Source organism: Xiphophorus hellerii, chromosome 2 (assembly GCF_003331165.1).
Source record: "Xiphophorus hellerii strain 12219 chromosome 2, Xiphophorus_hellerii-4.1, whole genome shotgun sequence".
In the NCBI taxonomy this organism is placed as follows: Eukaryota; Metazoa; Chordata; class Actinopteri; order Cyprinodontiformes; family Poeciliidae; genus Xiphophorus; species Xiphophorus hellerii.
In genome coordinates, this window is record NC_045673.1 from 19897200 (window position 1) to 19913671 (window position 16472).

The window sequence follows — 16472 nt, forward strand, 5'->3', positions numbered from 1 at the left end:
GATCGGTACCAGCAAGCTTGTAGAAAGAGGACCCTCAATACATATAAAGCAAGATACTCAACACTAACTGATTGTAAAATAACAACAAAAACTGTCAGAACAAGTTGAAGATGGCATTTATGGATGCAGTGGAAATATCTGAAGTATATGGTGATCTCAATAAATAGCCTTAATTCCAAATTTAGAAATATCTATATAAACAAGGTACTAAGAATTGTGACTGTTTACTAGTCTCAAAAAGACCACCTAAAATTCCTGGTGAGATAAGAAATTTCCTCTCCGTTTCCAGGTTGATGGAAACAGAGAGACCAGCCTATTGGTGCCAGAACCAGAACTTGCAGCCGTGGAATCACAAAGAACTGGTGCAAAGCATGCAGTCGCTTCAATTCAGCACTGGAAATTGTGGGAAAATACCTTGGTCCTTTTGATGAGATGCAAGTAACATTCAGCCACGGCAAATGACAAAATGCTGTTCATCAGTATTTACAACAGCCTTCATGTACCACATTATGCATATACATATAATACATTTTACAGCTGAACTACATTTTGATGCTCCATCATAATTATTTGTGACAGTCCAGGACTTGATATGAAAGTCAGAGACATAAAATGTGTGGCTGACCCTTCCTGCCATCACACCAATGACGCAGTTTTGAAAACGTCTTTGTTTTCCACCTGAGCCAAACTGCTTTCTCGTTTCTAATACAGAGCAACATCTGTCAAGAATGTTTGCAAGTCCTTAACAGACATATTAATTCTTGAACCTTTATTCCAAGCAATGTAGCCGCAAGAACAAATTACTTCTGCAATGACTTATTGTGTGTTAAAGAAAAGACAAAGTACCTTAAAAACTGAATGTAATTTTTGATGCATCATCTGCAGTTGAGGTCAGAAAGGTCTGATTTAGCCTTCTGATGTGATTAAATGAACCTGTCATCACACTGTGATCAAACACCAAGAGACTGGCACAAGGAATTATATATTGAAACATAATTTCTTTAAGTCAGTCTTACGTCTCAAGTTTAAATTTAGTTTTGCAGTAATGCTACATTATAACTTCTGGTAAGTTGCTCAACTGGAAGATCTCCTGTAATCGCTGACTTTCCAATCAGACTCCAGAGAGGCAAAACCATTTAAGGATGGTGACACAGTACTTGAAAGGGCTGATAACGGAAAGCAGGCCAGCCTGTTTTTATCTCTCTGTCAACGCCTCATGTGAGAATGAAAGGAAAAGAAGTGGACACATCAAAAGTAAATGTGTGAAATCTTTCTCTTGTCAGTGTTTGTAACACTGTTCGAATTCTATAAAGCTATTCACAGAAAATTAGTTGGAATTTAGCTCTGTGTTATCAGGGTATTTTCAGCAAAATTCAACAAAGTTGTACCAGTTAGGGGAAGTAGTGACGCACATGTATATTTGTATTTCCAAAATAGACTAACCACTATGACTCACTTTATTGACTCCCACAATTTGTACAACATGTTTAACAACAACACTAGAAATGGTTTTAGTTTTGGATGCAGGGATGAATAAAAACTATAAAAAGTAATATGAAGAGTGTGACTCCGGATCTCCTGGAAAATGTATTTTTGGAATAAAATAAACTGTCATATCAGAAATAAAAGAGAAAGCTCCTCTACTTTGACAGCAGACAGTTTTGTCATGATCATTCCAAATGTCAGGAGACAAAGTAAAAATTGACTATATCTTTTTCCAAGTTTCAGTAAATTGGACCAATGGACAGGGGTCGGTTGTTTGAAGTCCATTTTTGATCTGCTTTATGATGACTAGTTTCCACTCAGGGTAAAGTAAGTTAAGGTTCCACATATTCTCACTGCATAGATATAAAGTACTTCATAGGAAAAATATATGGGGACCTACCAGTTTCAACTGCTAAAGAGGGTGGAACTCAGTTTATGAGACTAGTGTCTAAGAATGCATGACAGAGTGAAGCACACACCTACTTTTAATGATTTCAGTGAAAAAATATCTCTGGTCTTTGGAAAGAAAAGACAGGGACCTTTTAAATGCTTTAAATGCATAGTCCGAAACCACCAAACTAAAAAAAGAAACCACATCCAAAGGTAATTTTACTATTTTCTGTGGTTATATAAACTTTTGTTTTCTTGTGTTTGTTTGTTTCAGCACATCAGCAGTGTGTGGTTAACACATAAGAAGTTTGCATGATCTTACCATGAACATATGAGTTCTCTCCGGGTAATATGGCATATTAGGTTTACTGTTCTTGCTAAACTTTTGGGTATTAGTTTGCACAGAGTTGTTGGTCCTGACTCTCGTGTGTCTGTTTTACCCTGTGATATCCTGGTGAGAATCCACCCTGCCTCTTGACCCACTTACTGTTAGAAATTCCCAATTTCAACCCACTCGTGATGGATAAAGCATATATTGACAATAGCTGGAATCTTTGGATGTCACAATTATTTATCCAGGTGACGTGAGTGAGAAGTGAGATACGCATTTATGTGCATAGGCACTTGAACAATGGAGCAAGCAAAGCAGTTGTTTCCCAACTTTTGAAAGTCGGCATTCACACTAGTTTCTGCTCCCCTATTTTTTCACCCAAAGAAATCTGTTCAGCCACTGAGGTCAAATAAATTGAAGTCTCTGTTTGGTTTAACTGCAAAAAAATAAATAATGCAAATAATTCCCCTCATCAATTTAAAACCCAACTCGAATGTCTGGAGTCTAGATTAGCTGTGCACAATATGATTTCCTACTCTGCAGTGTGACCTTTGTACTTAAACTGTGTTGCAGCAGTTCTGGCCAGGTGTCACTCTAAAAAGCATATGCAATCTCAATTGGACAAACCTGCATAAATAAAATTAAAAGAGTGGGCACAAAATGAAATATGACAGGGCTGATAAACGACTAGAATAAAAAAGTAAAAAATTGTATGAAAAAAAGATGTTAAAAACACCTCTTTTAAAATTACAAGACAATCTGTTTAATTTGAAGCACGGAATATCAAAATTAGGGGTAGTTAAAAACTATCACACCAAGTTACATAGAGGAAGGACTGATTATACAACTCATGACAGCACAACATACAGCATAAACTGTGGTCAAACATTTCTATCAGTTAAACATTCAATTACATTTCTTAACCACTGATAAAATCTCACATGGCACATTCCCTCTGATTAAATCCTGCAGAATCAGTCGCAGCACCGTCAACAGCCATCAGCTGACAGATAATGCTTCTAATCTGATACCAAAACCATGTGAAGAGTGTCTTCATAAAGCCACTGCAACTAAGAGATGTAGCTCTGCTTTTGGATTGTAAGGGAAATTACATCAGTATGTTGCCAGGAAAGAACACAATACAATCAGGACAATGACATGCATCCTAAGTAGATCAACAACTCCCGAACTTTTGCAAAAGAGTTTCTACTTTCCCTTTTTAGCAGTACTTTTCCTGTTTGTTGCCTATAAGAAAACTCCTTCCAGGCATGCACAGATTGCAAAATTAATTATGTGGAATGTGCATGACAGACATGAAAAACACAAACATGAAAAGGACGCAGCCCTCACCTTTTTGAGCCAAGAGAAGTGTCTGTAGAAATCAATGGGAGTGTCCATGCTCCCAGCCCATCACTGGCCTGACTTTTTTTCTTCTGTTTCTGCACGCGTTTTAAGTTTGTGTGTGCAATTCATCCAAGTAAAAAAAAAAAGTAAAAGTGAAGTCACTAACCGCTGTATAGCATTTGTTTACTGCTGCAATGTTCACAGCTGTGGAGGAGGAGGGATTTTATGATCTCTGCCTCCTGAGAGGGACAACTCCCCTCTCCTTCACCCCTTCCCGTTATTCTCTCCTTCCTTTCTCTCCTCAACATTACTCTTTTTCTCTCTCTCCTTAGAAACTACTCTTCATTCCAAAGTTTCTGAAAGAATAATCATTCTTTTCCAGTGGACAAACCCTTCCTCCTCTGTCCCCCTTTCTTTCTTCATTTTAGAATTGCTTACCCTATTTTTTTCTCTCTCTTTCTACCGAGGTCCGTCTGACAGCCAAATGGCCGAGTCCAGAGAGGAGGGGGTAAGTGGGAGGGTTTTTCCTCAGTCTCTCTGTCATCTGTTCTTGAGTTTGGGCCCATCGGATGCCAGAAAAGCGAACAAAGCAGCAACAGACTCATGCGCACAAACAAACACACCAAGTTTCTCTTCCCCATTGAATCAAGTTGTAGTCACGGTGCTAGAAGACTTTAAAGCAGTCTCCTGTGTCGACCCCCATCTGTGCGTCTCTGCGTCTCATCATATTTTTTTTTTCTTTTTGTTTAAAACCATTAGCCTGGGGTCCCATTTCCTGTATATTTTGCAGACACATTCATCAAAACAATGTACGCCACTTTTCATGACAACAAACATGTACAGATAATGAATGAATGCACCACAAGCAAAAAGCAGCAGATTACAAGTAATTTATGCTCATCAAATAGAAAAACAAAGCAGAAAATTTATCTTTGGTAGCATACATTTTTGCAATCGAACTGTAATATATTTAACAGAAGAAAATTATTTGTTGTAGGTTTATGAGTTATTCTTCAGAACTAAGTAAAAATTGCTTAATAATTTGGCTAGTTAATACATTTGCCAAATTTATTTGTTGTTTTATTTATTTGTTGTTGGGACAGCAAATAAAACTTTTTATTTTGACAGACAATAAAAAATACCTGTCAGAATCTTTTTTTTACTAATTTTTTTGAATTAAGATAATAAAGTTAAATTGAATTTCATTTTCATTTGGTTAAATTAATATTCAACAAACTAAAGAGAGAATACTCATTGTGCCATTAACATATAAACATTGAAATGAAACTATTTCAGCCGCAATTGATCTCAACCTTTTCCATACTTTAAAATGCGCATTAAAAAGAACCTTGATGGAAACAAGGCTAATTTCTGGTCATAAGTTCATGAGCTTAAGCTCAAGTACACTTAGGTTTATGCTGCAGGACAGTGATCCAAAGCATTCCAGCAAATTCCCTTCTAAAAGGCTAAACAACGGCTGATGTCAAAAACCCAAACTTAATTCTAAAGAATGAGATGTTGTGAAATGACCGTAAGCAAGCTGTCCATCCTCAAAACCCTTAAATGTCTGAATTAATCCATTCTGTAAAGACGAATCTGCCAAAATACCTACACTGTGATGAAAAAATATCCAAAGCCACCATCACAAATGCCAGATGGCAGATGTATCTGGCAAGGTGGGAGAACAAGTTACAAGTTTTTCACAGAGTCCCGGATTGGTTTGGATAGCAGATATTTAATGATGATAGCAACTTAATATACTGCACAGCTCCAATGGAAACCCAGAATCATCAGATTTGTAAGTACCAATTCCTATTTTACTAACGATGACTAACGTTTTATTTTGTAACCAGGTTGCTGTGTATTGCAGACTTCTGCCCAGGTCTGCAACATTGAAAATGAGATCCAGATCTCAATGGGGTTTACCTGCTTAAATAAAGGAAATAGAAATAGAAGGTCAAACATGTCCTTTGGTCCTGAGTGTGATGATCAAAATGCTGAAGAGATTGAAGACCCCAAACAATGCTTTAAATGTGTGAATATCATACATTACATTCATTATGTGTTACTCCTAATACTATTCTGAACGAGGGAACTTTTAGTCAGTTTAATGTGAAACAATGCATACAAGTCAACAAGAAAATACATTTTATTTGTGATTACTAATCTCTGGGTAGGGAATCCACTTTTCCAATATCTTGTATCTGAAGACAAACATTTGAGTCAGCTCTAATGAGTGGCAGTCACAAGTCATCTGATAATCCTTCCTGTGTATATGTATGAGTATCACTGTGAAGTATCCCAGGAGAGAAGCCCCAGGGCTGAAGACTAATTATGAAGCTTAAATGTCTTTGATCCTGCTCCTTTTAGGTCAGCGGGGAGGTGAAAGAGAAGAAGAAAAAGTTAGACAGGAAGAGTACAAGCTTCTAGATGTCTTGATGATCTGCCAGGCGTTTATTCATCCATTTTAAAAATTTGCACATGAGCAGCTTTTTGTTTCAGCAAAGATTTGGGGATTTTCCCAGTTGTTTCTCAGTCCATTTCAAGAAAAAATGGCTGTGACAGTCCGGGGAGGTGCGGGGGGAATTAACTGCCTACCAAATGGATTGCCAAACCATCACACAGCATTGTTTCCATAAACTTTAATTATATAATTTTGAAAATCTTAACTGAACCTTTTCATTTGAAATATATAACTTATAGAAGGGTGTGGACAATACCATTCAAGCTCTCTGTTTATGAAGACAATACCCATTGTCTCTTTGCAGTTGAGCTTGGTGATCCAGCTGCAGTTGGTTGTTACCATCGGTGGCCAAAATTGTTCGTGGGATATTTATCTTTTTTTGTCAGTTAAATAATTAAAATATTTAATTAAAATGTTATGCATTTGATTTTTCCCAATGCATGTCCTTTTATAAATGCATAATACCACAAGTTAGTTTTTTTATACACACACAGTTTTATACCAAACTATCACTCTAATGTTACTCTATATAAACGGTCTTGAATTTTAATGCATTGTAGGAAATAAGTCTTACGGTATGCAAGTGTAAAATTGGGGAGAGCTGAGAATACAACATTATTAACTGAATATTATTGCTTTCAATTCTGAAAAATAAGACAATTCAAAACCAGTTACTCTTTTCTACAATCATCCCCTCAACTGTGCACAACATTCTCTTCGCACATGATTGACAATTAAGGTCATGTAAAGTGTATTCACATTCATAAAAATAATGAACTTGTGCACTGAAAATAGGCAGCAAAAAGTAGCAGGAACAGGAAGCAGAAGACAAGAGGAAACTCAACAAAACAAAGAAGGAGAGAATAAGGGCGGAATGAGCAGTGGGTGAAAGCAACATGGGAGACATCTGCTGCTGAGACAATGCGCAAGCTGAAAATCTTCAGCTGCACCCATCTCCATTATTCTGCATACAATTTGACTTTGCTTTCTGCACAGAAAACAGCAACCTCTGCAGGACAAAGCTCAGCAACAGCAGCCAACTGCTTCTGACAGCACAACCAGCTCTATGCCAGTAATCTGATTACTAAGAGCATAAAAACTCTCAGTCAGGACCCTTATTTTTTTTTTTTTTACTAATACTTAAGACTTCCCACTTGAAAAACACATTCAAGAACAAAACCGGCAACTATCTTTCAAACATTGCAAGGCAATACTTTCAACTTTTTGGAGCAGTTTTACCTTACCTCAGAGTAACAGTCCAAAGAAATCACGTCCTCCTGCCAGAGACTTGGCTGCTTGAATATAAAGCTGCCTCATTTACATTTACAAAACAGACTTGCATGAGAAAAGAGAGGATGGGTGACTAAACGTGCATAGTCTCAGTGAGTGGGGAGACTTTGCACTACTATGTAGAGAGAGAGCAAAGGGGAAAAAGAGGGAGAAGGAGAGGTAAAAGCTGACGTAAACAGAGAAGTTGTAATGACTGAGAGGCCACAAAGGGCCGACAGACGGTGTAAGGGAGGGAACGTAGTGCAGGAAGTCAATAATAGTTAAGTTGTAATGGTGTCTCCAAGGAAAACTTACCAGAACATGTTCTAACTCTACTTGTTCTTTTAGTAATAAAACACTCACTCCAGTTCTCCAGGTGTTTTAGGGTGACAGAAACAATGAGGAGTGGCAAGTCAGGGTAAACATTTAACTCACTTTTTAAATGTTTTCTTTCTAAAAGCACCTTGCACCACACAAATTTTGTCATGCAGGCCATTTTATGGGTTGTTTAAGCATCTGATTAGTAAAATAGAGATAGTAAAATAATCCAGCAATATTTATATACACTTCTTTTATAAAATTGCTTAAAAAAAGTTGAAGCAAATACATGTAGAGTTTGTCATTTCAGATCCTGTACTTACACTTCCAGTCTGCAGCCAATCGATGAGAGCCTGTGCCGTTTCTGGAGGCAGTTGAGCTCTGAGGTTGTCTCTCTCCTCCTGATTGGGCTGAACCTCCAGAGCAAGTTTGAGCTCCTCGGCTAACTGGACGACCTGCAGTGGACCGGCGCTGACAGGAGAACCCAGATCGTACACAGTGCTGGAAAACTCCATCGCTGCTGCCCTTGAACCTGAGTGGTGAGACTGGATGATCACTCACTATTTCATTAATTCAACTTGTGCTAATGTCTCATTAACAGAAAATATATTCAACACACTGAGGTACAGCTAAAAGAACAGGAAGCATGACTGAATCAGATCCAGTCATCTTGACGGCAGATTCCTAAATGTTCATGTGTCACCTGGATTATTGCCCTGTAACTCATATTTAAACAGTGATGGCAACAATAGCACATCTGGATACAGTCAAGTAAATGTGGCTATATAAAACAGCCACGTTATATGGTGGCTCAGCATAATAAATGGTCTAAATCAAGAAAAAGGTTGGCAATCTTTGCCAAGAGTGGTCTTTAACCCTTCCTGACCCACTCCACTTGTAAAAACAGACTCTTGACTGTAAAAGTAAAATATTAAAAAGAAAAAACTCCCATTTCAACATAACAGCTGGCTTAGGATTAACACCAAGTGCCAATCTGCAACCTGAGTTTGGCGTCTGCCCGTTTCCACCTCCATCAAGGAACCTGCATTCTTCTTTTTGGTGGATGTTCTTTCTAAACATATTTTTCAGTCACAATATCATTTGCATAAAATAATCTGTGTGTATTATAATCCTCAAAAGAGAAATCGGAGCTGGTAAAAATCACAATTCAGCAGGTCAGACCTGGTAGAAAAGTTAAGCTCAGCAGCAGTCAGTAAATGCTTATTCGCAGGTAATGCTGCCAAATACATCCTCCATGGGGTGCTGCAGACCCCTTTGCACACCTGCTTCCCACAGTCACCTACACAGCTTCACTTATTTACAAAACTTAAACTTTTACCCAGATTTTACAACAGATCACTGTAGTTTAAATTCTTCTTTTCAGTATGAACTTTATTTAGTTTCACATTCCTTAAATGTAGCCACCATTAAAGCAGGGAAAGCAATGCATGAGGAGCCTTGTTCAAGTTCCAACTACAGCACAACCCTAACTCTAATCCAACAAACAACAAATGGAGCGCATTCACTTTATGTTCCCACCAGATCCAAAAACATTGTGGAATGTAATATGACCAACATATCTAAATTCTGTTGATAAGTGACTCTAATTTCCTTGTTAGTGATTGGCTGATGTTATCGCTAATGGGATTTTTAATGCGTTTCTATTTGCGGTCAGTGAGAGCTGGGATAGCGAGCCTCAGAGCACTCAGTGAGCTCAACGGGTTTTGAAGCAGCTGTAGGAACTGTAAACAAAAGCATCATTTTAGTCTAAAATAAAGCTAAAAGATTTAAGGTGCTGCTAATGGAGGTCCCAGGCTCTCGTTATTTATCGCATGGTGTGATGACAATCTTTTTGACCTAAATGCATAAATGTTTCACATGTAGTGAGGAAGAAGAAATACTTGACCAATTTGGGAAAAGTGCTAAATAATCACCTAAATTTATGATAAAAACATTTTTTTCTTTTTTAAAAAAAAATCTTGTTCTATCTGCTAACTAGCCAAAAACAGTCTGCACCTCATAACTAAAGTATGCTCAAAAATGATTGGTGCTGTACAGATGTGTGAATATTTGCATGAGCGGGTGAATGACTGAATGTAATATAGACTTGATAAAGCGCTATTCAAGTACAAGCCATTTATCATGTCTCCCCACTATGGCAAAGGGAGCTCAGTAGTAAGGCTGAGTGTATTACCCTCCAAAAATAAAAGCATATTTTATCCTGTTGTCCTCTTTTAGTGTATTAAAGTCACTTCATGACTGACTTAATTATTATAAATCTTTTATTCCATCTGCATTTAGTCATCAAAATTTTGGACCTAAATAACTCTGCAGCTGCTCCTCTGTTTGTGGAACCCCCCATGAATGTAATTTTGATCTGTCTCTTTGTTATTGTTAAAGCCTGACCACTGACTTTAACTGAGATAAGTGAAGCATGCCATGGTTTAAATGTTTTTTCTGGTTTCTTACTGATGTGCTCTGAGAATAACTTAGGTTGACCAGCCACTTATAGGAAAGTTCACCAGTACATTTGTAAAAAACTATTGATACAATTAACACTACTGAGGTAATTCTGTAAAAATACTAATTTGCATAACAATCAATCAACCCTACCTCAGCCCACTTGAGCTTTCACAGCTGGGAATGAAGAGTATGTTGCTGGTGGAAGCTAAAATCTTCTTTAACATGTTATGCACATCCAGCAAAAACCTTCTGTGATACTTGTTAGTCAAAAAGACAGAAGCAAAGGTCAGAGGTATTTACTGGAAAAGCCAAAAGATGTCAATAAGAAATGTTCAGCTGCAGAGAGGGGTCAAAAAAGCTGAGCATGAGCACAAAGCTGTTGAGGCATTTTAAAACTGATGGTCTTGAGATTTACTCAATATCAGTAAAGCTCTTATATCTACACTAGTGCATTCCTAGAATAAATAGTCATAGTAGCTAATATAAAAAAACCCTTTAAATGTTAATAAAATGGTCAAAGACTGAAGTGGAAAATTAGAGCAGAAATTTGTCAAAATATGTGGCAATTAACTCTGAAAATATGGTGCAAATTCATCAGGAAGACAGAAAGTGATAAAATGTGGCTGAATACATTAACACAGGGGTGCCCAAAGTCGGTCCTCGAGGGCCGGCATCCTGCACGTTTTAGTTCTCCCCCTGGTGGCACCAACAGCCTTCTCAGCATGTCAATGTTCTTCTTAGGCCTTCTAACGAGCCATCATTTGATCCAGGTGCGTTAAACCAGGGAGAGAACTAGAACATGCAGGATGCCGGCCCTCCAGGACTGACCTTGGGCACCCCTGCATTAACATAAACAATATTTATATTCCACACTTTATTTTTCACTTCCAATCCTTATAGACTTGGAAAATACTTTTCTTGATTCCATAAGAGCCCTGTGTTTTGTATGTACTTATGCTACATGTTTCTGATCTCTAATATATCCAATCTGAAATGTATCCATCTGTCTTTTTCTCTCCCTCTGTGTTACTGGACAGATGCTTTCTGTTTTCCCACATCATGTTGATGGATAACATTAAACATTTACCCTTCTGTTACTCAAATCTGTACTAGTCAAGGCTGAGAGGGCTGCAGCAAACACCCCCCTCTTTTTTTTTTTACACACAAACACACATCTAAATGAGCCTCTTTGAATTTGTGCTGCTCACTCCTTTGCTACTGATTAACCTACTTATACAAGTTTACTTTCTAGCTGTGTTTTTCAATAAAGCAGTGAGACTCTGCTGCATTAACTGAGAAAATTCAGCAGCCAGATCAAATGAGCAAAAAGAGATGAAAAGGGAAGCTAAAGTTTATAGTCTACTGTAGACTCTGATGTCAAAAGAATATCTTTCAATAAGTAGACTGTTAAATGTTGGCTGACTTTAGAAATTTAGTTTTATTGACAATTTCATCAAGTTTGGTTCAAAGTCAAAACTATTTAATGAAAAATTTTCTTCATTTGTGGTCTCTTTATAAACAACTTGGGAGAAAGCGGCTTAGCTGACACAGAACAATACGCACAAAGAAGTCCTGACAAAATAGACATTAATATGAGTAAAAGGATTTCAAGTTTTCTTTTGAGAACAAAAGACATGAAGTCCTGCTTTCAGACTTCGAATGTGTGCTCTCGAATTATGGCAGAAAAATTCCCAAATGCACCCAGTACAACACTTTCATTCTTCTGGCTGAGAGATTGCCAGGCAACAGTACTTTTTTGTTCCATGTGCGAGCAGAAAATGATTTGCAAGCAAGCACAGAGGTTTGCAAGGCGAGATTTGATCCAAGCAGATACAAGTTTTGAGTGCGAGGAGAAAGGTTTGAGAAAGCACAGTGAATATTTGAAAGCGAGCATAAGTTTTGAGTAAAAAGAGTTCAAGTTTTGAGAAGAAAGACACTAAGTCCTTTCAAATTAAAAATGTAACTACTTGTGTATTAAAAGTTTTGAGAACAAAAGACAAGAAATCCTGCTTTTGGACTGAAAATGTGCGCTCTCAAATTGACAGAAAAATTGAGCCTGCATTTGGGTCCACATCAAGCATCATCATGACATTAATGTGAGTGTGAAATCTGGAAAACTTAATGTAAATGTGAATATGATAGAACACAGTAGTTCAAACATATTGAGACATTTATTTTTTTTTTTTAAATGTTAATTTGTTGTGCATAAATGTGCAAAATGTGGTTCAAGATGTTTCTCTCAACTACAACAGCGGTCTCCATCACTACACCAACATTTTTTTCAAAACACAGACTACATTTAACCCTTTTAACCTCTATCATCACACAGTCAACCCCTCCTGCCTCTGCCTCTTACCTGCAATGATGTCGTCCATCTGCTCCAATGCAGCCTCCAGCATGTGACTGGCCTCCGTTTCCATTGTGACGGCAGGAAGCATCAGACCTAAAATACTCTGGTGTAAATAGAGAACAAAGGAAAGGAACTTAACATCTGACTTTATATTTTATTGAAAAGTAGAGCATATTCAAATGAAAAAATAATTATATTAATAAATAACCTTCAGGATAAATGTAGCAAGATAAAAAGGCAGCACTGGAGATGTAAAAGTTTCAACAAGCTATAAAGCAGTGCTATAAAGAATTTATTTAGCCCAACTTTCTGTGGGTTTTGGCAATCTAATCTTTGAGAATAGAGCAAGTGCTACATTCTCCCTACGGACATCTGAGTGTGAAAATAACTTGGATCCAAAGTCTATCAGTTATAGATCAACTGATCAGGCTTTACTAGCTGGTACTGATTTCTGCTTTTCTTTGCCTGGCCTGTTGATTTTTAAAATTATGGAATATAAAAGATTTGCGGAATCCTTATGTCATTTCAATAATTAAATATAATGGAAATGTATCATAAAGATAAAAATGTGCCACAAGTTGATGTGTTTGCAGACTAAAAAGAGTAGGAGTTTTCACTTTTACTGCATTTATTTACCAGTGAAAAATTAGTAAAGAAGCAATAATTGACCTGCCGTTTACCTCTCTCAGCCGGTCAAGAGAAAATTTGTCAGTTTCAATCACTACTTTGATTGTTGAATAACTTCAGTTGCAGAAGACACGTATTAATGAACCATTAGATTGACATTGCCTATATAATCTCTTACCCTCATCCTCAATACTGACCCAAATGACCGAATATGTTTGTTAAAATCAAATTTTCATGATGGTGTAATTTTAATGACTTACCAACAGAGGTCAGTAGATTTCATTCATTCTTTACAAATTTCCCTTACATTTGACCAAACACCTCTATGCTTAATTTATTGATTTTTTAGTTTAACACTGAATATTTAATTAAATACAAGTACTGCATGCAAACATATAATGCACATAACACCTGCAGCAAAATCATCTACATCATCAGTTATCCACATATTTATTAACGTAGGAGATATTCTCCCTGTTATCACTGAATTTGGTTTCCCCTCTAACTTCTGCCACATTGGTTTTTTTTCTTGCTCTGCACCCTTCCCATCCTCTTTTCTGCCATCCCCTCACTGCCTGCCACTCATGCCTTTTCAGTCATCACTCCTTCAAGGCCCTCATCCCTCTGTCATGCTGTCATGCCGACTTACTAACAAATAGGCAACTACGTGCAAATCGAGGGGAAGGGCGGTGATGTAATCTGTGGATGCCTTGAGAGAATAAACCCCCTACATAGCAGACTAATGTTCATCTGAATTAGCAGCAACTTTCATTCCATTACGATGGCTGATGCTCCAAATGAAACACACTTTATAGAGTTACAATATTGTGCTACAATAAAGATTTGTCAGTTAAACACACGAACATTAGCTGCACGGACAAACGTATGCATTTAAGACAAGCCTTGTAATTCAATAATTTATTATAATAATATCCATAATATCAGGCCAATTGAAACCAACAATGACAGCACCATTCAGACGTTATGACAGAATGACTCTGTTTAACAGCTCTGTGAAAACATTTGACCATCAACACAACAATGTTGCCTTTGTTTCTGCAGCATGTGCCTGTATGTGAGGAAGTCAGGAAATTAGTTTTCTTGTGAGACTGCATAAACAGGAGGTGCTGATGCAGGATTTACAGTCTTGTTCCAGCACAGAGCTGACAGGACAAACTGCAAAGAGCAACAAACCCTTGGATGCATTATTCACTGTTAGGATCGTCTTCATATATATATATATATACAGTACAGACCAAAAGTTTGGACACACCTTTCTAATTCAATGGGTTTTCTTTATTTTCATGACTATTTATAAGGCAGGAAATCCCACTTATTAACCTGACAGGGCACACCTATGAAGTGAAAACCATTTCAGGTGACTACCTCTTGAAGCTCATCAAGAAAATGCAGAGTGTGTGCAAAGCAGTAATCACAGCAAAAGGTTGCTACTTTGAAGAAACTAGAATATAAGGGGTATTTTCAGTTGTTTTACACTTTTTTGTTTAGTGCATATTTCCACATGTGTTATTCATAGTTTTGATGCCTTCAGTGTGAATCTACAATGTCAATAGTCATGAAAATAAAGGAAACTCATTGAATTAAAAGGTGTGTCCAAACTTTTGGTCTGTACTATATATATATATATATATATGTATATACTGTATATATAAAGCAATTTATATAAAGCTCTCCAAGCACCTCAAAATGTCTTCTACTTGGAATAAAAATAAATTATTGTTCACAGTAAAGACATTATCTCTTTTGGTGGGACTTTTTTTTTTAAGAATTTGAAAGAAAAAGAAGTCAAGCAAAAACAACTTCTAAAGAAGTTGTTTTTTTGGCTCATTCCTTAGAAATGAGCCAAAAACAACTCATTTCTAAGGAAATGAGCCAACAATGACAATGTAATCTTTTCCCATAAAGATTACCCACCTGAAAAACTAGTTTTCTTACATGACATAAACTTACATCAACATCCGCCACAGTGCTACATCTGAAACATGTTCTACGGTTTACAGCAGCGCTACACACAGCTTCCAGTACTTCAGAAGTTGAACAGCCCCGAGGTTCCTGTTGCAGTAGATGTAACATGTTTCATTGTCATTTTGAAACCAACAGGATTTGCAACTCTTTCTATAATAACCACCCAAGAAAGCAAGTCAAACATGTTTCATACTGACAGTGCAGTTCATGACAACAATGCATGACAAATCAGCAACTCTGTTCAGAAGCTTCCTCACACACGCAAGCGCTCAGACACCCTGTGCAAACACCTAACGCCCCCTCTACGCTGCTTTAGTGGGATAAGCTGCTAACCAAAGAGCCACTAATCCCTGAACCTGCAGGGCAAGCACATATGTTGTCAGAAATCAACACCAGTGCCCCCATGCCTAGAGCAAGAATACAAGCATCTATTAGTTCAGGAGTCTAGTGCACATATAAGTACTCAACAAACAACACAGCACATCTAATCGGTATTATTATTCATAAAGATGCTATGTGATAACATCAAACATCTGCAAGGTGTCTGAATGCGGTCATATCAAGAGATCTGTTCCATTTACTGGCTTCAATGAAAGAGCTGAAAACAAAGAGGTTTCAATCCAGAGCTTCCTCTTTTCACCTCCGGGGCTCGTGATAGTCCAGATATAAAACATTGGTGAACATAAACTTGAAGAAGATGGGAATCAAGTACTCTGCCACAACTAACCTTGAAAGAATATAAACTAAAATATGAACATGGTAAATTAAATCTCAGTGGATTTTTTTAACTCTACCTGATAGAAGTATTTTCTCTTTTAAAATATATTTACAGGTACAATAACCACCGTGAGGTCTAATGTGAACCTTTTCAGTGTATGATGATTGGTATCACTATTAATTATCCCAAACAAGCATAGGAAAATATAGTCTCGCATTTCTAGGCTGAAAACATTTTTTCATAACAAAAAGAAAACACTACAATATCCAGTTTGCTGTATTCAAGTGTGTTATGTTTGATAATATTTTACCTTATCAAGCACAAAAATCCACTGTGCAATATGAAACCAACTTTAAAAGGAATGTGTAAAAAAGATCTCCAAATTGGTAAATGGTGAAAAGACTGAATATATATAGTGCTTTTTTTGTCAAACCGACCTGTGAAAGTCCTTTACACTAAAGCCACATTCATCAAGTCGAATTTACAGACATTGACATTCACACACCGATGTACAGATTTGTAAGTACTTTGCCCAGGGGCATGAGACATGAAAAAGCTGGAATAGGATTTACAATTTTACGGTTGCAAGATGTCTACTCTTTACACAAAACCACAGTTACCTTGCAAATTGAAAATCATAAAAAAACAACTAGAGCCTAAAACAGTCCCAACTCATTGCCCACTTGAGATTACTCTCCGGAAAGTGAATTAATAGCTATTGTATTTG

At 37.2% G+C, this 16472-nt stretch overlaps 1 protein-coding gene across 9 annotated transcripts in view; it reads right to left on the reverse strand.

The window, feature by feature from the left end:
• Positions 1-16472, reverse strand: part of ppfibp2b (PPFIA binding protein 2b) — a 75581-nt gene that overhangs the window by 44103 nt on the left and 15006 nt on the right. For 8 of the 9 annotated variants that reach the window (XM_032586819.1, XM_032586870.1, XM_032586829.1 and 5 more), the window contains exons 2-3: positions 12421-12517; positions 7925-8133 (exon numbers count right to left, since the gene is read on the reverse strand). In XM_032586819.1, coding sequence (XP_032442710.1) covers positions 7925-8133; positions 12421-12502 — 291 coding nt within the window. In that variant the 5' untranslated portion in view covers positions 12503-12517. Of the gene's footprint in view, positions 1-3556; positions 3851-7924; positions 8134-12420; positions 12518-16472 lie in introns of those variants that run through there. The other variant, XM_032586878.1, reaches the window with a different exon arrangement.